Here is a 24,747-nt window from a genome sequence, read left to right as displayed (position 1 = left end):
CTCTATTAAACAAGCATCTGGCACAACTAACTCAAGATCATTTTAAGCTAAAGCATCATGAGAGGCCTTTTGGATGCTCCACAGAAAGTTAAATTCAGGTTTATCTCAGTGTGACTTCAAGTTGAAAACCACATTAGGGCTGGCTTATAGGTGTGGATTCTCATTCAAGTTTTTCTTCTTCTTTACCCAGCACCAAGGTTTTTAATATGACAGTTTTGGTTGTAGGAGTGGGAGGGGTGGTTTTTGTCTCATTCACCCTACTCTGTAGGTAGAGTCCCAGTTTTATGTGTCCTTTTGGACTTTCCACCTTGGGAGGTCTAGGCTTTGTCTCCTGTTCCCAATGCCCTGAAGGCCATGAAAACAGAGGCTTAAATTCACCTGGGAGTCAGCAAAGTCCTTAGGGCAAAAGTCAAAATTACTGCTCAATTCATCTCTCAGAGTTCCTATTTTATTTATGTCTGGGGCCTGTGTGTTCCTTGCTTCTCAGTTAGCTCGATGCATTTAAAAGATTTCATCACAAACATATTATAGCCAGCATTTTTACACGTTTTCACTGGGAGAGTTGGTCAGATACCTGGACTCCCAAACTGTAAGAAATGGAAGTGAACATTTACTGTGAACTGAGAATCTTCCAGAGACGCACATAATCGGCAGCATTTCCCAAGCCCATTCGATCATGGGACCTTCATTTTGCGGAAGATCATATAGAACGGACCCCACAGAGTTCACCTGGGGAAATCCTGAGCTAGAGAAATGAGATGCTGCCTGTAGTTTCTCTTCCAGTCATTGCACAACCACAGTAATGAGAGCCACGCAGACTGTTTTCCCCTGTACCGTACATGGCAAGTCTGTGTGAGGGGTTCAATCTTCAAAAAAGCCTTGCATCGTGGGTTTTGTCTTTATCTCCAGTTTACAGACAAGGAAACTGAGACTCACAGAGGCAAGGTGGCTTGGTCAAGGTCATACAGCTGGAAGATGGCAGTGCAAGGTCTTGATCACAGGTCTGACCATCCCCTAATCCTCTCCCTCTTCTATCCATGCTGCCTCTCCACCAACACAGCAGGCCTATAATGGGCCCCCAGGTTCCCTGACTTACAAGAGGAATAATTAGGACTTACGACTCCATAAAACACACGTGGCTATGGATGAAGATGCAGAGGTACTTGGAGAAATGGACAAAAGGGGGGTAATGGTCATGTTTTCACAACTCCTTTAAGTCATAATAATAAATGTAAGTGGCAAGATGTATCTACCTGCCTATTTTCATGTCCCTGTTCTCCAGGAGGCAATGTCTACTGAGTTTATCCTAGCCCAGCCCAGGCCAGGCATGCAGTAAGCATTGTGGAAGGCTTCTTCAAATGATTAAACACAGAGTCACCATACGACCCGGCAATCCCATTCCTACTCATACACCCCAGAGAAAGGAATACATATGTCCACACAAAAACATGCACATGAATGTCCATAGCAGCATTATTCACAATAGCCAAAACGTAGAAACAATCAAATACCCATAAATGAATGAATAGATAAACAAAATGTGGTACATGCAGACAATGGACTACGATTCACCCATTCAAAGGAATGAAGTGCTGATGCACACAATAACATGGATGAACTTTTAACACATTGTGCAAAATGAAAGGACCCAGTCGCAAAAGACCACATTCGACATGATTCCATTCATATGAAAGTTAAGAACAGGAAACTCGATAGAGACAGAAAGTAGGTTAGTGGTCGTCTAGGGCTGGGAAAGTGATGAGGGACGGGGGGTTCTAAACCTGACAAGGGGTGATGGTTGCACAACTCCCAGTAGATCCATTAAATTGTACACTTCAAATGATGAGTTATATGTAGGGGAATATCTCAGTAAAGCTGTCAAAAATACCTGTGCGATGACCAAAGCATTGTTAGTTATACAAATCACCATACATCTCAAAAAAAGGGGGCCTTTGGGGAGGAGGCATTGTTTTTTCCCCCAGCTCAATCTGATCAAGGTTTTTACCTAGTTCTAAGACGTCAACCTTTCATGGAGAGGCTCCTCTGGCTCACCGGGTGACCTCCAGGTCAGAAGGTATCATCCATACCCTGCGGCCCAGGTCTAGCTCAGTCAGTGGCTTCGTGCCACACCGGGGCCCGCCTGCCGGCCGCCCTCACCCACCTATGAGGCAGGAGTTGTGGTACTCGTCCGTCTGGCTCTGGTACTCCAGGATCTTCTTGCAGACGTTCTCCGCACACTGCTCCAAGGTGTCCGACATGCAGTCGGGCCTGGTGACTGAGCGCTTCTCCCTGCGGTAGAACTCCTGCAAGAGAAGGTTGATGGTGTGTGGGTGAGGGCCCTCACCATGGGACTCTGGTCCACCATCCTGGCATCCTCCGCCCTGCTCTCAACGCCGCCTAGCCTTCTCTCCTGCCGTCCCCTGTGCCGGTGACCCTCTTTCTGTTTGTCTGTCCTTTTCACCACTGCTGGTGTCACAGGGCTATGCAAGGCACAAGAGAGAGAGTGGCACAATTCTATTTATCCTTCAAGGCCAATACGGAATCTCTTTTCAATGACAGGGCTGAGAGCTAACTAGGAAGCGCCAAGCTGGTTACCAGGCTGAGGGCCACTAATATGTATGTTTCGAAGCTCCTCCTCTGAAGGACTCACAGCTCAGCGGGAGGCAGACAGGAAAATGCACAGACACTCCTGTGTGGCGTGTGTGCTGAAACAGGTACCAAGCATGTTGGAGGACCCCCTGCTGACACGTCCCACCTGTCTCCCTGTGGTGCCGCCATGTCTGTCACCCTTCTGCTGGGCACTGGCCTCAGGGACAGAGCTGGGCTTGTTCCTCTGGGCAGACCCAGTACCTGAATACAGTTAGTGTCCAAGAAATGTTTAGGTCTGAGTAAATGGCTAAATGAATGAATGGGGTTTAGCTGGGTAACCATGGTCCTGGGGGCTGGAATCCCTCTTCCTCAGTTTCACCCACAAGGCCATTATCCGCAGAATGCAGGAAGCGGAAGCGGCTGGGGGCATGTGGCCAGTGGCTGGCGAGGGGCAGGCAGAGGCCTGTGGGCTACAGTTCTCACCTCGATGACATTCATCAGATGCTCATTATTATCCCAGAGGAGGGTCTGGATGACCCCTTTAAAGTCCCTGCAACAAACATGAGATGGATTCCTCCACTGAGTCGGGTTTAGCGCCCCTAGATGGACACAACAGGTTAAAATGTACTTAAAGGAAAAGGCGTTGTCACTTACTCGGCCTGAATAGGTGGCTTGTCCCAGAGCACCTGGAACCGTCTGTCTATTCTGTTGGGCTTGGTAAACCGTGTGATACTGTGGGACAAAGGTGGGTCAGTGCTCTGGAGGCTGGGCACAGACTGGCATATCTGAGCCTGCGGGAGCCCCACCTGAGTTGTTAGAGGCATTAGACCTCCCTGTAGGCTACCTGATTCCCACGTTTGGGGCTGAATCCTTCAAAATGCCTCTCTACTCCCCAATAGTTCTGGAGACAACCTTACTGTGGAAATGAAGCCCTACCGCTGAATCCCACCCAGGGCCACTGAGAAGGGGGAAGGGAGCGAGGTGCTCGGCCTACAAATTTGTATCCTTGCTACAAATTTGAGCCCCCACAGATGAGGCCTCGTGCACCTAGGCCCGGGTGAGCCCAAGTGGCCCTGGGTCTGGGAGAGGCCAAGCGTCCCTGGGTCCGGGTGCGACCATGTGTCCCTGGATCCAGATGAGGCCTCGTGCACCTAGGCCCGGGTGAGCCCAAGTGGCCCTGGGTCTGGGAGAGGCCAAGCGTCCCTGTGGCCGGGTGAGACCATGTGTCCCTGGATCCGGGTGAGGCCTCGTGCACCTAGGCCCGGGTGAGCCCAAGTGGCCCTGGGTCTGGGAGAGGCCAAGCGTCCATGGGTCCGGGTGCGACCATGTGTCCCTGGATCCAGATGAGGCCTCGTGCACCTAGGTCCGGGTGAGCCCAAGTGGCCCTGGGTCTGGGAGAGGCCAAGCGTCCCTGGGTCCGGGTGCGACCATGTGTCCCTGGATCCAGATGAGGCCTCGTGCACCTAGGCCCGGGTGAGCCCAAGTGGCCCTGGGTCTGGGAGAGGCCAAGTGTCCCTGGGTCCGGGTGAAGCCAGAGCCTGGGTCCGGGTGAGGCCGTGTGCCCCTGGATCCATCCGGGTGAGGCTGGGTCCCAGGCCCGGGTGAGACCACGCGCCCCTTGGGTATGGGTGAGGCCACGTGCCCCTTAGTCCGGGTGACGCCGTGCCCCTGGGTTCGGCCGAGACCAAACCAGAGGGAGTCGGACCTCCGTTACCGCCATTTGTCCACCATCCAGAGCTGGGGGGTCAGTGCTGACATGTACACATAAGGAACTACTGGACATTGAAATTGAGTCTCAAAAGAACTGTTGGTCCAGGGGGAAGCTCGCTACAGACTGATTCATTTGCCTGTCAGCATAACTATTATTGCTCGTCTCACATTCAGTGCTTATTAGTATATATCTAGTGACATATGATCTCGCTCATCTAGGGGAAATGATGAACAACATAGACTGAGGAACAAGAACAGAACCAGAAGCAAGGAGGCATCGATCGGACTATCGGGCCTCAGAGGGAGGATAGGGGAGGGTAGGGGGAGGGTGGGGGGGAGGGGGAGAGTTCAACCAAAGGACCTGTATGCATGCATATAAGCCTATCCAACAGTTAAGTTCAACAGGGGATTGGGGCATGCGTGGGGAGAGGGGTGGGATGGGAATGGGGGGATGAGGACAAATATGTGACACCTTAATCAATAAAGAAATTTTTTAAAAAAAAAAAAACAAATTTGAGCCCCCAAATGTGAGCCGCCTAAGAAAAATGGGTTGAGCCACATATAGGGTTGCAAGGTTTTCAAACAAAAAAAAAAAACAATGCCCCCATTTAAACTTGACTTTCATATAAGCAACGAATAATTTTTTAGTTTATTTCTCATGCTATATTTGGGACATACTTACACTAAAAATATTACATGTTTTTCTGAAATTCAAATTTGACTGGGCATCCTGAATTTTCATCAGGCAGCCCCCGCAACATGGATTTCATTTTGTAGCCTAAACAAAAACGTCTGTAATAATCGGCCCCCAAATGACCAGGAATTGGTTAATAAGTGACAGCTTTCCAAAGTTTTGTCCTTGTTTCCAACTTAAAACCAAACAGAGAAAAACGAAACATGCTCCCCTAACCAATCATATCGGTGCCCAGCTGCTGGCCTGCCTCCCACTTCCCATGCCAAGAGCCTCCAATCAGGTGCACCCAAAGCCCTCCCCCTTCTCCACTTAAAGCTTTCCCACTCCTCTGCCTGCCTTTGAGTCTCAGCTAAAATGCAAGTGATGTGGCCGACTCCCTTGCTGTTGTCGCAAGCTCTGAGTAAGTAGCCTTTGCTTTTCTCATTTGGTTGATCTTTGTTTATTTCTGCATTGCAGATGGCCTGAGTGTTTAAAAAGACCTTCTAGAGGTATGCAAAGCCACAGGTTTCCTCACCACCACTTCCTCAAAACCAGGAATTAAACCACATCAATGAGGGCTCACAGAAGACCAAGAAAGTTTGTGGCCTGCTATCCACCTTCTGTAAAAGCCATGTTGGGTGTTAGCCAGAGCTCATGCTCACTGAGCCATGCGTCCAATCACTCCAACGGGGCATAGTGGGCAGAGCACATGGCTGGAAGGCAGAGGCCCAGACTCCTCCTAAGGTTCTGTGATGTCACCCAAAGAAAGCCATCTCCAGGGTCCATCTTTCTGTTCAGTATGATGTGCGTGGGAAGGTAGAGGGCTTGGATCCGCCAGCCATCACCTTGGGCACCACTGAATTCTCAGACAGGCTCTCTAAGAGGGAATGAGTGCAGATATGACCAAAACCAGCATCAGAGCTGGACCCTCGCTGCGTCCCTTGGAGTCTTGAAGCTGTGGGCACCGGCAGCACATCCTGATGACAGACTCTGGTAAAGTAACAGGGTGGTCTCTGGCCTCCATTGAGGGAGACAGGGTACGGGTCTGGAAAGGGGAGATCTTGGGCAGCCCAGCATCCCTACCTCGCAACTGAGGTGGCATTGGCACTGGACAAGGTCTTTGCAGAGTGTTCTCCCTGGTTCCGGTGTCGCTTCAAGCCTTTGGGTGACAATTGCCCAGGACAAGAACAGGTGAGTATGGACCAGGTGGCACCATGGCTTCCCCGCTGCCAGTGGCCTGCCACTCACAGGCCTGCTCGCCTTTACCTGTCTGCGATCGAGTTTTATCACTCGGGGAAACTGCGAATCTTGAGTCCTGAAGTCTGAAACCAAAGGAGAGGATGTGAGGTTTCCCCAGTGACCATGAGCACAGCTCATGCCAGCCACGGGGCACCACTCCCGTTAGCACACAGCACAACATGACATCATCCTATCATGAGCCCCATTTTAGAGGAGAAAACGGAGGCGCTGAGAGGAGAGTTCCCTTGCTTAGTCAGATCACAGGCTTTCAGGGGTGGGCTCACATGGGGACCCAGTGGGTGGGACTCCAAAGCCAGTTCCTGAAGGCTCAGGGCCTGGGCCACGGTGGCGGGGCCCTGTAGAGCACCCCAGGGCCACTCACTGCAGGATCTTCTTGACCACATCGATAGCCGGGTCTTCAATCATGGGCTTCCCCATGCGGCTTGGCTGGGCAAAGGACTCGGGGGTGACCACATCTACCTTGGCCTCCTCTTCAAGGACTTCTGAAGACACCAGGATGTCACTGTCCTTGTCCAAGTCAGCCAAGGTGCTGCTCTGCAGGCCAGAGAGAAAGGCCCGAGCGTGTGGGCCCAGCCCAGGTGCCAGGCAGGCCGACAGGCTGGGTTCACATTCCAGCACCACTTTGCTCAGGTGCTGCAGCTGGAGGCCAGCTGACGGACCATGTTGAGCCTCTATTTTCCCTTCTATAAAACAGTAATGGTCTCATCTCTTTTAGAGGGCCACTCACTCATGCATGCATGCATGCCAACTTTCTAACATGTTTCCTGAGTGCCTGCTCTCTGCAAGGCTCTGCCTGGGTCCCTGGACATGGAGTGAAGAGGCCACATGGACCCTTGTCCTCATGGACCTGAAAGTCTAGTCAGAGAGACAGACATTTAATACGTATCAAGTAAGAGTTTGGTCGCAATGGGCACCAGTGCTGTAAAGGAAAAGTTCCAGTGTCTTCTATGAGACTTAGGGTCACGGGCCTGTAAGGCTGGCCCGTGGGTGTTCCCAGGCAATGTTTTTAACTAATAGATGAATGCATGGATGAGTGAGTAGCCAACTCCCCCCTGAGGTGGACCTTAGAGAAAGGGTCAGAGTGGTGGCTCACAATGAGAGTTCAGTTAGACTGTTCCCTCCTTTATTCTGAGTCATGACACTGCAGGGCACTGTAAGAGGGAAGGCCCCAGCTGGACTTCGAAGCCTGTCAGGTGCAGTAGTGGTGGTGCGATGGAGGCTTAGTGTTGATGGTGTGGTGGGAAGAGCCTCCCCATAGAAGGAAAGGCTGGTTCAAAACGTGGCAGTGAGAGGCAGGGTCTGAGGGTAACTAGAGCAGAACGTGAGGGGTGTCCATTTATGCTGCCAGAGGCTGCTGTATAAGACTGATGAAAGTGACATCTTGGGGGGGGCGGGGCGGGCAAAGTGGCATCTTGGGGATACCAGAAAAACGAAGAGGCCATGGAGGGTGGACTGATGGCACAGGTTGCTGCATAGGTCTGATTTTACCCAGAGGGCAGGAGAGTGACAGTCAGAATGGCCTTTTCTAGCATTTGGTCTGGCTGCAGCTCAGGAAATGGGTCATGGAAGGAAGTGAGAAGCTAAAGGCACCCAAGGGGGCAAGAGACCAGGGGATTTGGATGAGGTGGTGGGGGTGGGGGTGGGGGTAGAGAGAAGCTGGTGGCTGCTCATGGGTATGGGTGGGAAGGAAGAGGCTGAAAAGTGAGGCTTCCCTGAGAACTGGTGGGTGCAGTGAGCTGGGGGCCCTGATGGGGGAGAGGAGGTGGTATCAAGAGGTGAGGGATCCTCTAAGAGACCAATGCAGGGAAGTGGCCCGTCTTGGATTTGGACCCAGATCTGACTGCACAGCCTGTGGCCTTTCCAAGGCACCCTATAGGCCTGATGTCCAGCAGGGACCTGGGAGCTCCCTCTTCCCTTGGGCTTTGCTGAGCCCTGCATCCTCCAATAGTTCACCCCCGCTTCCCCGCCACCCCATTCCACGCCTTACAGCAAACACCACTTGAGTTATAGACGCTTGCTTCCGCTTGCAGTTGAGGTACTGAATCCTCTGGCTCAGTTTTTCTTTCCAAGTCTGTATGAAGCCATGGAGGTCTTCGGTGACCACTACCTAGTGAGAGCATGGGAGGAGAAAGCCACCGGAAGCAGGCTGCAGGAGGGCGGGCTGATTCCGTCTGAATCTCAGGAACGGGAGCTGGCTGGTGAGAATGCCTCCTGGTTGGATGGAGGCCCCTCACTGGCAGGAAGGGCTCTGGGGAAGTGGCTGGCTCTCCCAGGCTGCTGCACTGGGACAGCAGATCCTTCAGGGCAGTGGTCGCAAACTCATTAGTCAACAAAGCGGCAAACCGCGGCTCTTGAGCCACATGTGGCTCGCGAGCCGCAGTTTGCTGACCACTGCTTCAGGGGAGAGGGCATCGGGAGTTCCATTACTGGGTCTACAGATTTGTTCTAGGCCATCGGGAGTTCCATTACTGGGTCTACAGATTTGTTCTAGCTTGAGAGCCGCAGTTTGCCGCTCTGTTGACTAATGAGTTTGCCAACCACTGTTCTAGGCAAATGATTTAAATACACTTGACTCAGTCTCCCCATCTGCATGCTGGGGACAGAGAATGCTTCCCAAGGATTTCCCCTAGATCTAACACTCTATGTTCAGAAGGAAATGTCTGGTCCAAGATGGCAAGGGTGTGCAGAAGTGAAATGATCACAACTTTCTGGAGGGGGATCTCCATGACAACGTCAAATACACACCCTGCTAGAGTAGCAATCCCACTGACCACGCCCCACCCGTGTGTAGGAAAGCACAGTGAGGTGCCGGGGATGTACAGAAACACCGGCATCAAAATACAGGAGTCATGAGTGGCTCTGCAGGAAATGAGGACAACATGAGTGATGTGTGTTCTCCACTCTGTGCTTTGTGGATGTTGGAACTTTTTCCAGGAAGCATGTGTTGCTATGCAAGACAAAGCAATAAAGACAGAAAAATAAATGTCCTCTATTGTTAGACAATTAAACCTTAATCAGTCACTGAAGTGAAAGAGAAAGGACTCTCACCGGACTCTGCCTGCCTGCCTGGGATTCAGCAGGAAGGCTCCGAGGCCCCTCTGGTGCTGGAGAAATCTTGACCATGTAAGTGTATTTCCAGTCTATGATTCCAGCACGAGGCATCTTTACCATTCATAGCTTAGCACCTACTGAGCACTTACATTTTTATCTCCCCTTGAGTTTCGATACATTTCTACTTTGCTTTGAAGCTGTTCCAGAGAAGAATTTAACCCATCTGCTTGTGAATTAGATTTTGCCACCTAGAAAAGACAGAAGTTCCAAGATTTGTTTCTAGAATACTTATTTTGATCAGGAAAATGTTTAGTGAAGCATATTATCTGAGAAATGAATTAAATACTGGGAAAATTAAGTCAGGCGGGGAAAAGGTACAATCTTATCAGAAACTTGGTCAATGTACATTTTGAAGATTTTTTTTACATTGTCAAATAGATAAGGTTTAAAAATAAAATTGGTGACTCACAGCACTGGTTGAGGGTATGGGTATGTTTCTAGGAATTTATCCATTTCCTATAGGTTATCGTTTTTATTGGCATATAATTGGTCATAGTAGTCTCTTCTGATCCTTTGTATTTCTGTGGTATCAGTTGCAATGTCTTTTAATTCTGATTTTGTTTGAATCTTGTCTCTTTTTTCCCTAGTCAGTCTAGCTAAAGGTTTGTCAATTTTGTTTATCTTCAAAAAAGTCAGCGTAGTTTCATTGATCTTTTATATGGTTTTTCTAGTCTCTATTTCATTGATTTCTGATCTGACCTTTAGGTATTTCTTTCATTCTGCTAAAGTTTATTCTTCTTTTTAAGTTTAATTTCTTTTTCTTTTTTTAATTCCTTGAGGTGCTCAGCTAGGTTGTTTATTTGAGATCTTTGACCTGGACTCACATTATGACTATACCATTTAAGAGCTCTGTGTCCTTGACTAAGTCACTTACTCTCTGCATGTTTCTTTATCTCTAAAATGGGGATTAAAAGCAGTGCTTGCTTTGTACAGTTCTTGTAAGGACTAGCATAGCCAATCAAAATAAGTCCATTAACATTCAAAGAACTCAATGAATGTTAGAAGCTATGACGATTTAATCTGTCTTCCTGGCTGGAGTGCAAGTCCCATGGGACAGAGACCACACCAGCACCCCCAGCTTCTAGGACAGTGATGGCATGCAGGTGTGTGTGTGTGTGTGTGTGTGTGTGTGTGTGTGTGAGAGAGAGAGAGAGAGAGAGAGAGAGAGAGAGAGAGAGAGAGATAAACAGCCACCAGATGAAGGATTAATCTGTCCCACCTCACACTTGATGTTCACTTGCAGATTTGTCAGCAACCGCTGGATTTTCTCTAAGAAAATAAGGTCCACAGACAAGTTATGGAATTTACTTTCAAACTTGTTGATAAAATCATTGGCCTGTAAAGAAATATAGAAAGTAAGGGAGGGTGGGCTTAATTGGGAACTTTGGGGCTTCAGAAGCTGAGAGGGACAGGCTCAACTAATGGTTGGAAAGGGGGCCTGACTGGCCTCGTTGACCTTGGAAACAGGTATCCTGGGAGCCTGGCTGGAGGTCAAAGGTGGGGCTCACCCACCTGATCCAGGTATTCGCTCTCCATCTTCTCCATGTTGATCATGATGGAGCTTTCAACAACCTCTATCCGGGCAGCTTCTTTCTCTAGTCGATTACACAGTGACTGGATTTCTTCAGGAGAAAAGTTGCCTCCCTCTGAAAACAATCTGAAAATAATTTGGAAGAAATAGAAGCCACTGATCAGACCTGAAACTTTCTATTCATCCCAAATATGTGGTTAATAAGGCTTTAAATTAAAAGTACAAGATCAAGGTAAAATGAATGCAGGTAAGTCAAGGACAGAAGCAGGAAAATAACCCAAATGCTCATCGAGGGATGGATGGATAAACAAAATGTACTATACAGTATATGCACGATAGAATCATATTCAGCCTTAGGAAGGGATGAAACGCTGACGCATGCTACAACGTGGATGAATGTTGAAGACATTATGCTAAGTGAAATAAGCCAGACACACAAAAGGACAAACGTTTTGTGATTCCACTTATAATGAGGTATCTGGAGGAGTCAAATTCATGGAGGCAGAAAATAGAATGGTGGCTGTCAGGGCCTGGGGCAAAAGAGAATGGGAGTTAGTACATAATGAGTGCAGAGTTTCAGTTTGCAAAGATGAAAAAGTTCTGGAGATGGATGACGGTGATGGCAGCACAACACTGCGACTATACTTAATACCACTGAACTGAACATCTGAAAATGGTTAATTAAAGTGGATTTTGTGTTATGTACATTTTGTCACAATAAAAAAATTAAAGGGGACATGACCAATTCTCAATAGAGAAAACCTGGTGGCCGCAGAGGCCCGGATGCTGGCTCCCACCTGCTGTGCTTGATGAAATCAATGTTGGTATAGCGGAGCTTGCCCAGGCTCTCCTCCAAGTACTGGCGGAAGCTGCGCAGGGACACCTGGATGACATCGACGTAGCTAAGCAGCTCCCGGTGCAGGGTGCTGCTGAGATTGACCAGCCTGGGGACATGGGAGGGGCAGGGTGGTGACTGGCGTGGGCGGCCAACCTGGAAGGCTGCTTGAGCTCCACTGCTGTGCCCAGCTGTGAGGCCACCAGCAGCTCTGCCCATCTTCTCTGGACAGTTTTAAAAGAGGCTTTCGAAGGAAGTTCAAAATGCCAGCGTGTGCAGGACACAGTGTGGAGCTCTCAGTGTGCTGGGCCAGAGGGCCCCTCTCTCCTCACTCCGGCCCCTGCCACCAAACTGGTAAAAGAATCCCCAGGCCCTACTGCATCTTGTCCTCCCTCCGGCACCTTCGCTCTAACTCCCAGCAGCATGGCTCCTGCTTCCTGGGGCTCCCCTGAATGAGTGCCCTGCAGGTTTCCTCTTCACACCCAAGTCCACTCGAACCAGCTGCCTCTTGTGTACCTGACCACTGTGCAGAGAACTGTGAGGCTCCTCACCTGTTACTGGACTGAGGCCTCCCTGAGCACACAAAAAGCCCCCATCCCAAATCCCTGCATGACCTTCCTGGAACCCCTTGCTCAGCCCTGAGCACATCTCTACCTCCAGCTGGGCCAGTGCTCCTTCCTGATGGGAGAATTCTGCCCCTACCCCCCTTCCTCCATCCTGATTGCCCCAGATGGAAGTGGACATTTTGGGATACACCATCTGCATAGAGCAAGCTCCCTTTATTCTCTCTGGCTGCTCTCCTGCCCCAGCCCCCAGGCCCTAGACAGATGTTTCACAGTTGGACTCTGACCCTCATGCAGAGGTGAAATGAAAAGAGAAGGTTGCTCCATGGCCTGGAAAACCCAATTCTTTTATCCACCAGAGGGACCACTCCTCTGACAGCAGCCATCCGGCTGGGTTCCAGGAGGCCAGGGTGGGGGACTCCAGGGCCCTTACTTCTGGCTCCTGGTGGCATTCAGGAAGATGTGTTCCATGTCCCAAATCTTGCTGCGGAAGTTTTTAGTCTTTACGTTTTGCTCCTCTTGGAACTGGGAGAACATCAGCTTCTCCTTCTTCAGTGCCTCCAGCACCCCGGCACAATGGCTATCCAAACGCTCTTGATGAAGCAAGAGCTCAGCTGAAATGAACGAGGGAGCTGAGGTCCTCTGGATCCCAAGTCACCTCAGGATATTCCTTTCCCTGACAGTGACAGCTGCCCTTCCCAGGCTGCTGCAGAGCAGGGACGAGTCAGGACAATGTCCCTTATTCTGCTCTCACCAGGGCATGGCCTGGGAATGGGCACAGATATCAGGGAGGCCAATTTGAAACTGCCCCGGGGTCTCTAACTGGAGAGGAAGCTCTGCCCAGCTATGGGTAGGGGGCGGGGCGGGGGTCTCTGCTGGTGGAGACACCCTGCCTACAGCTCAAGGGAACAAGGCCTGGCAGATGGAGAGTCCCCGAGAAGCAACCTGGGAGCAGATGGAATAGGGGCAAGGTGTTGGGGAGGTCAGGGATCTCGGTGAGAGGGCCTGGGAGAAAACACCCAGCCCACAGCTGGGCAGTTGAGGGTTGTTCCTTTTGATCATTTCCAATGAGCCTGAATTCCAATGGACTTCTAAGGTGAAGTAAAAAGAACCAGGATTTGGCTTCAAAAGATCCATCACAGGGCGTTAGAGCTAGCAGACAGCCCCAGCTCACCCTATCTGACCTCCCTACCGCTGGGAGAGGTGAAAGTGCCGTGGTCCCAGCGCCGGCAGAAATGAATGGTGTGGCTCTGGGACATTGCCTCTCTGGCCTGGACTTCCACAGGGTGCATTGGGCCAGGGAGCCAGGGAGGGGGAAGGAAACCAGCCTTCGGAAAGCACCTTATTTATATTTATAGTTAATGCACGTTTTTCAGATGAAGACAATGAGAACCAAAAGTCCAGAAGGTCTCCTAAGGCCACAAGCACTGGGACTCCAGGCCAGGTTGCCAGAGTCCACAGCCATTTCACTACCCCAGGCAAGAGGAGGTTGGGTGGGATCCTGTGGGCACTGTCTGAAGGTCTGTGATGGAGCTTGAAGTGTGACACAAGTGAAAACCTAACAGGGGTCATTGAAGGATCCATCTAAAAGTGTGCCCCCCCCCCATTAATGGACCCCTCTGCCTAAGAAAGAAAAGGCACCACTTTTAACCTTTTGCACTCGGATGTCGAGTGTGACTCGACACGGTTAGCATCGAGATTAAAATTACTCTTTGAATGTATCAATAATTTGAAATATAAAAAAATCCAAATAAATAAGTTTGTATGAAAAGAAACTCCAGTTTTTTATTCTACTGCCGCGCTCTGTAAAATCTGGGGTATTTAAAAAATTAAATCCCGAGTAGAATAAAGGAATCGAGAAAAAAGCAAGCGAGTGCAAAGGGTTAAGTGTTATAAATTATAAGCAAAAATTAATGGCTACCACTTTAGGGGGCTTGTGGATTGTATGAGTTGCTTATGATTACTCACTGTATCACTGCCACTAACAACATCCTCTTCTACAGGTAAAAGACAGATCAGAGAAGTCAGGTAACCTGGCCAGAGTCACACAGCTACAGTGGTTGAGCCTGACAGCTCTGATACCGGAGCTACAGGCTTGCCTCTGGGGCATCCGCCACATATCTGACAGGTATGTGAACAGATCTGGGATCCACACAGCTAAAACAGGACAACACTCTTCATTTCAATATCTAATGCCTCTTTAAAACAAACAAACAAACTATTAAAACATTTTGAATGAGTATTCTGAGTACCACCTTCTCGGCCAGCCTGAGAGTAGCAAACTCTTACACGCGTGGTGTGACAACAAGATAAAGGGGCAGCGAGTGAGTGTGCAGCTGTGGTGGCACAGACACCAGGGGTCTGGAGCAGGGCCGCCTTCCCAGGCAGCGACTGTACCTGCCCTGACGTTGTGGATGTCCTTTTCAATGCGCTCTGCTCTTGGCTGGTGCAGGTGCAGGCGCAGCTCCAGTTCTGAATCCAGCTGATCAATCTTGGTGGACACGATGACCCGGGCATTGAGGGTACATTGGTCAAACCACTTCTCTAAGTGCTCGAAAAAGCCAGCTCGAAGCCTGTCGGAGAGACCAGGGAGGGTCATTCTGACAGCAATCGGGGCCTGGGAGAGCTCTTTCCATATTGATAAAGTACTTGGCCCTTTCACTCCTTCTTCCTTATTTTATTTCCCAAATGCACTGTGTTTTTGGTTTGGGTGGACTGTAATTTTTTTACCACACCCCTGCAAGAGGACATTGGATGGTTTTCAACCATTTGTTCTAACAGAGAAGGCCACAATGAATAACCTTGTACATATGTCAAGTGTAGAAGCATTTTTATAGGGCAAATTCCCTGAACTGGAGTTGTTAAATCAAAGGCTAAAATACAGGTGTGATTCTTGAAGATACAATATCAAAGTACTTCTACTTCAAGGCAACCTGAACTCCCATCAGCAGCGAGGAACCAGTACCTACCTCTCCATAGCCTCAGAGTACATTGTCAAACTTCTAAATTTGACAATTTTGTCATATTATGACTGAGATTGAGCATATTTTCATTTGTTTAAGACTATTTTATTTCTTTTTCTGAATACTATCCATTAATATATTCTGCCCATTTCTCTACTGTGTAACTGCTTGTTTTTCTTATTAATCTCCTTATATAGGAGCTCTTTATATATTAGGAACATGAGGTCCTTTGACTGTGATGTGAGTTGCAAATATTTCCCCAGTTTATCATGTCTTCCTTTTTAAAAAAAAAATATTTTATTGATTTTTTACAGAGAGGAAGGGAGAGGGATAGAGAGCCAGAAACATCGATGAGAGAGAGACATGGATCAGCTGCCTCCTGCACACACCCTACTGGGGATGTGCCCACAACCAAGGTACATGCCCTTGACCAGAATCGAACCTGGAACCCTTGAGTCCGCAGGCCGACGCGTTATCCACTGAGCCAAACCAGTTAGGGCACGTCTTCCTTTTTAAAATTTATGTTGACAGCTGTGTATTGTTAAGATGTCAGTTCTCCCCAAATTTATCTATAGATTCAATGAGATTAAAAAACACACACACACACACACACACACACTCACACACACACACACACACACACATACACACACACAACTCAGCAGATGTCCTCTTATTGAAACTGATGAGCTGAATTCAAATTTATATAGAAATACCTACCAATGGTCAAGGATAGTCATGACAATCTTGGAGAAGAGCAGATTTGGAAGATTTACACTTTGAGATATTGAGACTTGGTATAAAGATACAGGGCTCAAGCAAGGTGAGGTGGTGCTGCAAGGACACACACACAGAGCAACAGAAAGAGGCACAGCAGAGCAGTGGGGAGAGAAGAATTTTCCAAATGGCCTGGGGTCAACGGGTTATCCACGTGGGAAGAAATTAATGTTGACTCCTACCTCACACCATAAACAAAAACCAATTCCAGGTGGATTTTACCTCTAAATGGGGAAGTTTAGAACAATGTCTTGTGGCAGATAACATAGGATAATATTTTCATGACCTGGGGAAAGCAAAAATTTCTTAGATAGGACACAAATTACACTAACCCTAATGAAAAAATTTATGATTAGGAACTTCTCACAAATTAGAAATTCTGTTCATCAAAAGATACCTTTAAGAGAATAAAATAAAGTGCCCTACCCGGTTTGGCTCAGTGGTTGGAGCGTCAGCCCTCAGACTGAAAAGTCCTGGGTTCAATTCTGGTCAAGGGCACATACCACATACCTGGGTTGCAGGCTCAATCCCTGTCCTGGCACGTGGGGGAGGCAATCGATCAATGTGTCTCTCACACATCAGTGTTTCTTTCTGTCTCTTCCTCTCCTTTCCACTATGTCTAAAAATAAATGGAAAAAATATCCTCAGGTGAGGATTAACCAAAAAAAAGGGAAAGGAAAGAAAAGAAACAGAGAAAAAAAAAAAGAGTAAAAAAGGTAAGCAAAGAGAGGGAATGAATATTTGCCATGCATTTACCTGACAATAACCTCATATCTAGTGGAGGTAACTAACTCATATGAGTCATGAGAAAAAAGGTAGATAATCCACCAGAAAAAAAAGGCGAAAGATTTTAAGATAAAATAACCAAATGGCCAATAAGTATATAAAAAGGTGCACAACATCATTACTCATCAGAAAAATAAATATAAAACCACAATAAAGCACCACTACACAGATACCATAGTGGCTAAAATAAAAACTCGTGATAATACCAAGTATTGGTGAGGCTATGGAACAAGTGGAACTCTCACACACTGTTGTAAACCGTTAAAAACACTTGAAACCTCTTGGCAGTATCTTTTGATTGTATCTCCTCAAGATGGATACACATATAACTCCATGTCCTAACAATTCCACTCTTAGTTATATATCTAACAGAGAAATATATATATATTAGGGCACGTCTTCCTTTTTAAAATTTATGTTGACAGCCAAAACCGGTTTGGCTCAATGGATAGAGCGTCAGTCTGCGGACTGAAGGGTCCCAGGTTCGATTCCGGTCAAGGGCATGTATATTGGCTGCGGGCACATCCCTGGTGGGGGGTGTGCAGGAGGCAGCTGGTCGATGATTCTCTCTCATCAATGTTTCTAGCTCTCTATCCCTCTCCCTTCCTCTCTGTAAAAAATCAATAAAATATATTTAAAAAAAAAATAAAAAAAAAAAAATAAAATTTATGTTGACAGCTGTGTATTGTTAAGATGTCAGTTCTCCCCAAATTTATCTATAGATTCAATGAGATTAAAAAACACACACACACACACAACTCAGCAGATGTCCTCTTATTGAAACTGATGAGCTGAATTCAAATTTATATAGAAATACCTACCAATGGTCAAGGATAGTCAAGACAATCTCCTCAAGATGGAACATACACATATATATGTTCACCAAAAGATGTGTGCATATAAAAATGTTCAGAGTGGCATTGTTGGCATATCCCCAAATGGGAAACAACCCAATGTGCATCAGTAGTAGAATAGATCAATAAAATGTGTCATATTTTTTTTTATAATTGAATACTACACAGAAATAAAAAAATGAGCTATAGCCACATTAAAAAACATATATGAATCTTACAAACATAATGAAAGACGCCTGATATAAAACAGTACATTCCGTATGATTCCATTTAAAGTTGAAACACAAGCAAAACTAATTCAGAAGTTAGAATATTTGTTATCCTCGGGGAAGAGAGTGCTGTGACTTGGGACAGGTACCTGAGGGGGACTCCTGGAGAGTTGGTAACATTCCACTTCTGTGAGTACTGGTTACCTGCGGTATTCCCTTTGAATAATTCACTGAGCTATATACTCATGATTTCAGTACTTTTTGACATGTATGCTATCCTGCAACATGCAAATCTAATAATTTAAACACAGAACTATTTTTCTGGTTAGTTCCAAGGCCAGGTGGCATAGTATTTGGTTCAAAACTCTGGAATTACAGGGTCTAAAGTCATATCATGGATCTAACCACTTCCTGTCTCAGAGATCTTCAAGTCACTAACTCTCTGAGCTTCAGTTTCTTCATCTGTAAAATAGACTAATTACTGTACTCCTCTTATAGTTATTAAAAGTATTAGATCCTCTCAGTAAATATTAGCTCTTGTGGTGGTCCTTGTTCTGTGGGCTACGGAGAGGACAGACACAGGCCTGTGATAGAGGAAGGAGAGGATGAGGTTCAAGTCAGGAGACGTTTCCAAGGTCAGAAGATGCCGAGATAAAGGAGAAAAAGAGTACAAAGGCCTGACTTTACTCCTTCTATTCCCTGCCCATGTGTAAACATGGGAGGTAGACTAGCAAGTGATCTATAGCTGGTTAGTCCTAGCCATGGTGTTGTAGAACCAAAAGGACAATGGAAATGCTCTCTCCAAAAGCCAAATGCAAATATCCACGTTTGATCCAAATTCAAACATGAAGGCCCAGAAACTTGGGAGTTAGGGGAGGTAAATTCTTAGTGGTAGAACTATGGGTCATTTCTATATTCTTCATCATACTTTTTTCAAATTTCTATATTAAATGTGTCACATAATCAGGGCCAAATATTATACTGATATACTCACTCCTATGAACTATATCTACAAAAAACATTTTAAGTAAGAAACCCTAAGGTTACCGATGAGCCATGGTCTAGATCCCAGAAACATCTTGCAGAGAAAACACTAGGTCTTCGGTACAGGGCCCAAGACAGCAAGGCATCCTGGGACAGGTGGAGGGGTCACAGAAGGTATCTGTAACTGCAAATAATCCTGGGCATTTGTGTTTCTTATCTATACCCTCAGGTACACATTTCCTTTTCCTTGTGAAATTAGTCCATTTTTTTGTTAAAATGTTTCAACTTGTTAATAAAACTCATGACAAGAGAATGAGAATAAAAGGGTTTCCTACTCACTGTTTCTTAACTTCTGAAACTAGACTGGATGGAATGATTACTTGTTCTAGGAACTTGGCATTGGAAGTGTCGTCGATGAAAATGTCAGAGAGGTTGGAATGGGTCCCCTTGATCTCATCCTCTTCTTGTTCCAGGGGAATGAAGACAAAGTAAGTGTTCCCACTGGAGACGGTGAAGGATTCCATGTCCTCAGGGGATGCCGTCCCCAGGCTCTCTTCCTGGGCTTCGGACTAAGCAGAAAACAAGACTTTACACTTGACATCATCAAACAGACTTGGGGATCCAAACACAGGTTCCTTGACCTATGAGCTGAATCTTGCCTGTAGTTGTGTGTTTTTTGTTGCCCACATAATGCTTTTAAAGTCGGGAAATTCCACATAGAGTCTAGATTTTGGAATTCTCTTAAAAATCAGAAAACCTGGCAATTCTGAACCCACTTCCCACGTGACATTGTTGGCTGGGGCTGAGTAATGACTACACAGTTGCCATAGACTGAATGGTGGATGTTCTTCCAAAATTTATATCCCCATCGTGTTGGTGTTTGGAGGTGGGCCTTTAGAAGGTGATTCAGTCATGAAGACAGAGCATTTGTAAATGGGATTCATAAAAAAAAAAAAAAAAAGACGCCAGAGAACTCCCCTGCCCTTCCACCATGTGAAGACACAGTGAGAAGATGGCCATCTATGAACCAGGAAGTCCCTTCACCAGACACCCAATCTGCTGGTGCCTTGATCTTTGACTCCCAACCTCTAGGACTGTGAGGAAAAAAAAAAATACTGTTGTTTATAAGCCACCCAGTCTATGTTACAGCAGCTTAAATGGACAAGACAATGCTCTTTACCACTTGTCACCATTTTACACTTGGTCTCTAGCTCTATGACATGCCTATGGGCATCTGAGTTTGAGATCCCTGCTCAGAAAGAAATCTCATGTGCCAATTCTTCCACAGCAACACAGGAAAAGTATCTTCTGCAATTTCACGATTATGAAATTCAAGTTACTGTTGGGTGCGTTTGAACGTGTTGGGCAAGATTTAATGATATGAGAATTGCTTCCCTGTACTTGAAGGAGAGCTCTGTCTGCCAACTCGGAGATGGGTCTTTTGTTTTACACAACCAGGGAATGAGAAGAGAGAAAGAATAGAGAGGGTAAGTTGATCTACACAGTTAAGAGGAGCCAGGAAAGAGAGAGGACCAGGGAAGACCAAGGAAAGTCATATGACCTCTGAGTAGGTTGTTGGATGGGATGTGAGGAGAGGAAGGTGAATTTTAAAAAACATTGCTATGAGATAATAATTAGGTAATAATTATTGGCAAAAATAAAAGGTGTGCATACCTTTGTAATTCCTTATACACACCCCAAGCGAGACTGTGTCACTGGGGACTCAGGCTTGTATTAATGACACACAGAGTGAACATAATACACTTTCCCCAAGCAAAGCATAAATCCATTCCTGACCTACCTCAGCCATAAATAAACTCTCAAATTCCTCCTCCTCCACCGCTGCCTCCTCCTCCTCCTCCTCTTTCTCTTCATGCTCCTCTTCTTTCTCCTCCTTCTCCTCTCCAGTCTCTTCCTCTGCCTCTTCCTCCTCTTTCTTCTCTTCCTTCTCCTTTTCTTGAACCATCACATTTTCCTGACTCAGGGATGATTTTAAGGAGCTGTCTCTTTCAACCTGCATTTCTTCTAATTCCTGAACGGAGTTCTCTCTCGACCCATCCATCTCTTCACTCAGTACAGATGTTTCCCTCTGGCTCACCATCTCTTCAGTTACGAAGTGTTCAATGTCTCGATATTGTCCTTCTTCCACCTCTTCTGCTGACCAAGGGAAACTTTCATCTCCACTTATGCTTTCCTCACTCTTGCTCGTTTCCATTGTAGCCCTCTGCTTCCCCCTCAGTTTTCTCATTTTCTCCTGGATATCCTTTTCATATGCTTCTGTTGAGGACCAACCCAAAGCACAAAGAAAGACAGGTTACCAATGTAGCCTGAATTGGGTGTCCCCAACCCAAAATTATACAAGAGTGGAGTCGGGGAGAATCAGACTTGACTTGTGAAAGGTTTACCTGGTTCCCTGAGTTTGAAAATGACTTCCCCATCCAAGTTCTACAAGGAAAAAAAACAGGAACACTGAGCAGCACTGCCCTCCTCCTAGGTGCCACTTCTCAGGGCACCTCTTTTCATTTACATAAAAGGAACTGCCCCCTCTACCAATATCTAATGCAGGCATTTCGCTGGGCCATCAGGGTGTTCCCAATCCAGGGAATCAGTTTTACTTAATCCCAAACATACTAGCAATCCCTTTCATCATACAGCAGGCATTAATAGAATAAAATCTCATTCTGACATTTTTTGATATTGTTGTCAATCCTCACCCAACAGTATTTTTTCCATTGGTTTTTAGAGAGAGTGGAAGGGAAGGAGAGGGGAAGAGAGAGAGAGAAAGAAACATTGATGTAAAAGAGACACATCATTTGGTTGCCTCCCACACTCGCCCCAACCAGGGGCGGGTATTGAAACTGCAACCTTTTGGTGCTTGGGCCGATGCTCTAACCACTGAACACACCAGTGAACTAAAAGAATTGTCAAATTAGCCTTTTTGGAGTTTGCAGGTCTGGATTTGAATTCCAGCTCCTTACAAATTGGGTCATCTTGGGCAAGCCCCTTAAACCCTGTGCGGCTCAGTACGTGAAGAAGGTGATGTGGGAGGTCAGTCTCGGTGGATGGGGTGCTTGTCACTGGAGTGGATTTGGGATGAGTGGAGACAAGCAGATGCCAGCAGAGGAGGAGAGGAGGACGGGCAGGGGCAGATGCAGGCAGAGTGAGGAGTTAGCGGAACCAGAGGTGGGGCCTCTGCGGTCACCTAGGAGCTCTGGGCGAGGGCCTTGTGAGCGGAGAGTGGGTGGGTCAGAGCTGTACTTTAGGAGGGGCCTGTGACAGTGGTGGGTTGGATGAATGAACTCAAAGAATTGTCAAATTAGCCTTTTTATTGTAACTCCATCCTGCAACCTCTTCTAATCTGAGAAAGCGGTGCTCTCTCTCTTAGAAATGCTTTTGGCTTTTGACTCCTTGACGTCCTGACATAGAATCTAATTCCACATGGTTAGGAAAGGTGTTCAGAGTTGAAGCAAATCAGAACTAGAAGTCATCCTTTGCTTCTCGGAGAATGACTGGGCTTTTTGTATCCCCCTCCATACCTGTTCAAAGATTTCACGAACATGGAAGTGTTTGCTGAGGTTGGAGCTGTAGGAGTTGAGTTCATTGAGTATGACCGCTGAGTACTCCATCACTTCTCTTGTCAAGATGACATGAAAATGTTCGTACCTGGGAGGTAGGTGGGTGATACCATCATCTAAGAAGGGCTCTGCTGAATGTGGGAGACCCCAGCCAGAAGCGAAGCTCCTGGCCCCACGGAGGTGGGCTAGAATTGGGCATTTAGCTCTGCACAGAGCTGCTGTATAGGTTTCTTTTTACAATAATAGTCCTTGGTTTGTTTTGCTATTTTTCTGATCATACAAGGGACATGTACTTGCTGTAGAACATTTAGAAAACGCACACAAGAGCGCTGTAACATGGGTTCCCACTCCCTGCCCATTGCCCTAACCTTGTTCTTGAACTTCACCTACATGATCCCATCAAACCCTCTGATGCTCCAAGACCCAGGCTTTTATCTGTTTCCCAGGTGAGGAGACCAAGGCTCAGGAGTGACTTATTTGCCTCAAGATAATACTTCTGAATCGAAGTCCTGCAGACAATCAGCGGTACTATTCCTTTTCTGTAGATGGTCCCCACAGAATTAGTCGTACAAAGGAACAAAGATACAGGATGGTTCACAGAGAGCTGTTTTTAACATTGAAAAACTGGAACCAATCTTTAAAAGCAAATCAATTGTGGGATGGTTAAATCATTATAAAGCAACTATATGAATGAATTCTACATGGTAATTTAAAAACGGAAATATATCTGTAGTTATAACATTTTGCATTGTATGATCCAATCGTTATTTACAAGACACTATCTCCACATGTACACATGCCCATCAAAACAAGGAGTTGAACAGGAAGAAGGGGAATTTTTCTACATGTTTGTGTTGGTTAACTTCTTTTTTTCTTTAACAAAGAGCATGTATGTTTAAGATTTAAAGGAAGGAGAGAGCCCGTGCTCTTGACCTTTAAGGTACAGGGCCTTGAAATCTCCTTCCATGAACTTTTCAGGTCAATGTCCGCCCTGGAAGTTTCTGTGCTGACTGAGAACCAAGCTGCAAAGGACCACAACCTGCTCCAAAGCTGGAGGCAACAGTTGAGCCTTGAGTTTGTTGGGCACACGCTGGGCTCCAAAGCAGGCAGCCTCTGACCCTGAAAATGAATTCCAGCTCTTCCCCTTTGGTCTCCTGGGGTCTGGTCTGCCTACCTGCTTTTCATGTTCTTCAGATAGTCTTTGGTCTTTTCCAGGTGAAACTTCAATGACCCCTCACTGCTTTGCTGCCTCAGTTGGTCCAACAGCTGGTCGAGGTGGGCCTCCTGAGCCTGGCAGCCACCCCGGAAACAGGAGGAAGCAGATGGGAGTTACCGGAGCTTGCAGAGTAGAAGTGACATGCAGAGACCCTGCCACTGGATCTGAGGTCCAGGTGCCCAGGGCAGGTCCTGGACTCTCTTTTTACAAAAAGGGCACTGCTCTAGGCCTCGGGCTCTTCTCTCTGCCTGACATGTCCTTCTCTGTCCGCTTTACATCCCCGGGGACCCAGCTCAGGTGGGACTTCTCAGGGACTTGTCCCTCACACCCACCTAGGCTCGCCCGTCACACCTTCCTGTAGCCCCTGCTCCTCGCTCTCATACTTGAAATCATGCGGAGAAGACCCCATCCACTCCCAACTGTGTGAAGGCACGAGGGCAGGAGCCAGCTCACTGCCAGAAGTAGATGCTCCACACCAGCGGTCGCCAATTGGTGGTCCACGGACCACTGGTGGTCTGTGAGGTCCAAAAGGTTGGCGGCCGCTGCTCCACACCCGCAGTCTGTCTGTCTCTCATGCCCCACACTCTCTTACAGACATGTCTGAATCCAGGGACCCATTGCACAGCCCAGACCTGACTCAGGAGGCCCCATGACCAAGGTGAGCCTCGTTTTCCCACTGGCTCAAGTTTTACAGCTAGCTTGAGGTTTTACATTTGAAATGAATTTTTGTGTATTGTGTGAAGTGTGGGTCCAAGTTGTACGTTTTTTTTCATTTTTGCATTTGAATGCTGGCTAAGTTCACAGGCCACCAAGCAGAACCAACAGGCAGCAAACAATCTGGGCACGGCCCCTCCCCCCCCCCCCGGGGGAGATCCCCTGGGTGCTGGAGCCACACCTGGCACTCCAGGCTGTGCTTCCGGCGCTGCTGCTCCATCCGCTTCTCAAGCTGCAGCTCCTGCACAGACAGCACGTCCTGATGTTCCTCCCACAGCTGCACGGCCTCGTGGAAATAGCTGAAGAGGTCCAAGCTCTGCCACTCTGCCCGCTTCGTGAGGGCCTCGAAGGACTTCTGCAGTTGCAGAACCCAGAGAAGGGGCCCTGAGTGCCAACT

General features: G+C 47.3%; 1 protein-coding gene across 1 annotated transcript in view; it reads right to left on the bottom strand.

The window, feature by feature from the left end:
* The window catches only part of CCDC180 (coiled-coil domain containing 180), a 50,010-nt gene that overhangs the window by 7,634 nt on the left and 17,629 nt on the right, over positions 1 to 24,747 (bottom strand). The window contains exons 13-31 of the mRNA XM_054726887.1: positions 24,532 to 24,705; positions 23,595 to 23,710; positions 22,382 to 22,508; positions 21,251 to 21,290; positions 20,647 to 21,122; positions 19,185 to 19,414; positions 14,670 to 14,845; positions 12,706 to 12,886; positions 11,672 to 11,818; positions 10,856 to 11,000; positions 10,563 to 10,679; positions 9,433 to 9,531; positions 8,220 to 8,339; positions 6,594 to 6,766; positions 6,239 to 6,294; positions 6,056 to 6,131; positions 3,244 to 3,321; positions 3,073 to 3,139; positions 2,162 to 2,303 (exon numbers count right to left, since the gene is read on the bottom strand). Coding sequence (XP_054582862.1) covers positions 2,162 to 2,303; positions 3,073 to 3,139; positions 3,244 to 3,321; positions 6,056 to 6,131; positions 6,239 to 6,294; positions 6,594 to 6,766; positions 8,220 to 8,339; positions 9,433 to 9,531; positions 10,563 to 10,679; positions 10,856 to 11,000; positions 11,672 to 11,818; positions 12,706 to 12,886; positions 14,670 to 14,845; positions 19,185 to 19,414; positions 20,647 to 21,122; positions 21,251 to 21,290; positions 22,382 to 22,508; positions 23,595 to 23,710; positions 24,532 to 24,705 — 2,740 coding nt within the window. The remainder of the gene's footprint in view (positions 1 to 2,161; positions 2,304 to 3,072; positions 3,140 to 3,243; positions 3,322 to 6,055; positions 6,132 to 6,238; positions 6,295 to 6,593; positions 6,767 to 8,219; positions 8,340 to 9,432; positions 9,532 to 10,562; positions 10,680 to 10,855; positions 11,001 to 11,671; positions 11,819 to 12,705; positions 12,887 to 14,669; positions 14,846 to 19,184; positions 19,415 to 20,646; positions 21,123 to 21,250; positions 21,291 to 22,381; positions 22,509 to 23,594; positions 23,711 to 24,531; positions 24,706 to 24,747) is intronic.

This window comes from Eptesicus fuscus, chromosome 15 (genome assembly GCF_027574615.1).
Source record: "Eptesicus fuscus isolate TK198812 chromosome 15, DD_ASM_mEF_20220401, whole genome shotgun sequence".
Lineage (NCBI taxonomy): Eukaryota > Metazoa > Chordata > Mammalia > Chiroptera > Vespertilionidae > Eptesicus > Eptesicus fuscus.
The sequence above is the reverse complement of the archived record's forward strand: the minus strand, read 5'-3'. Positions and strand labels throughout refer to the sequence as shown.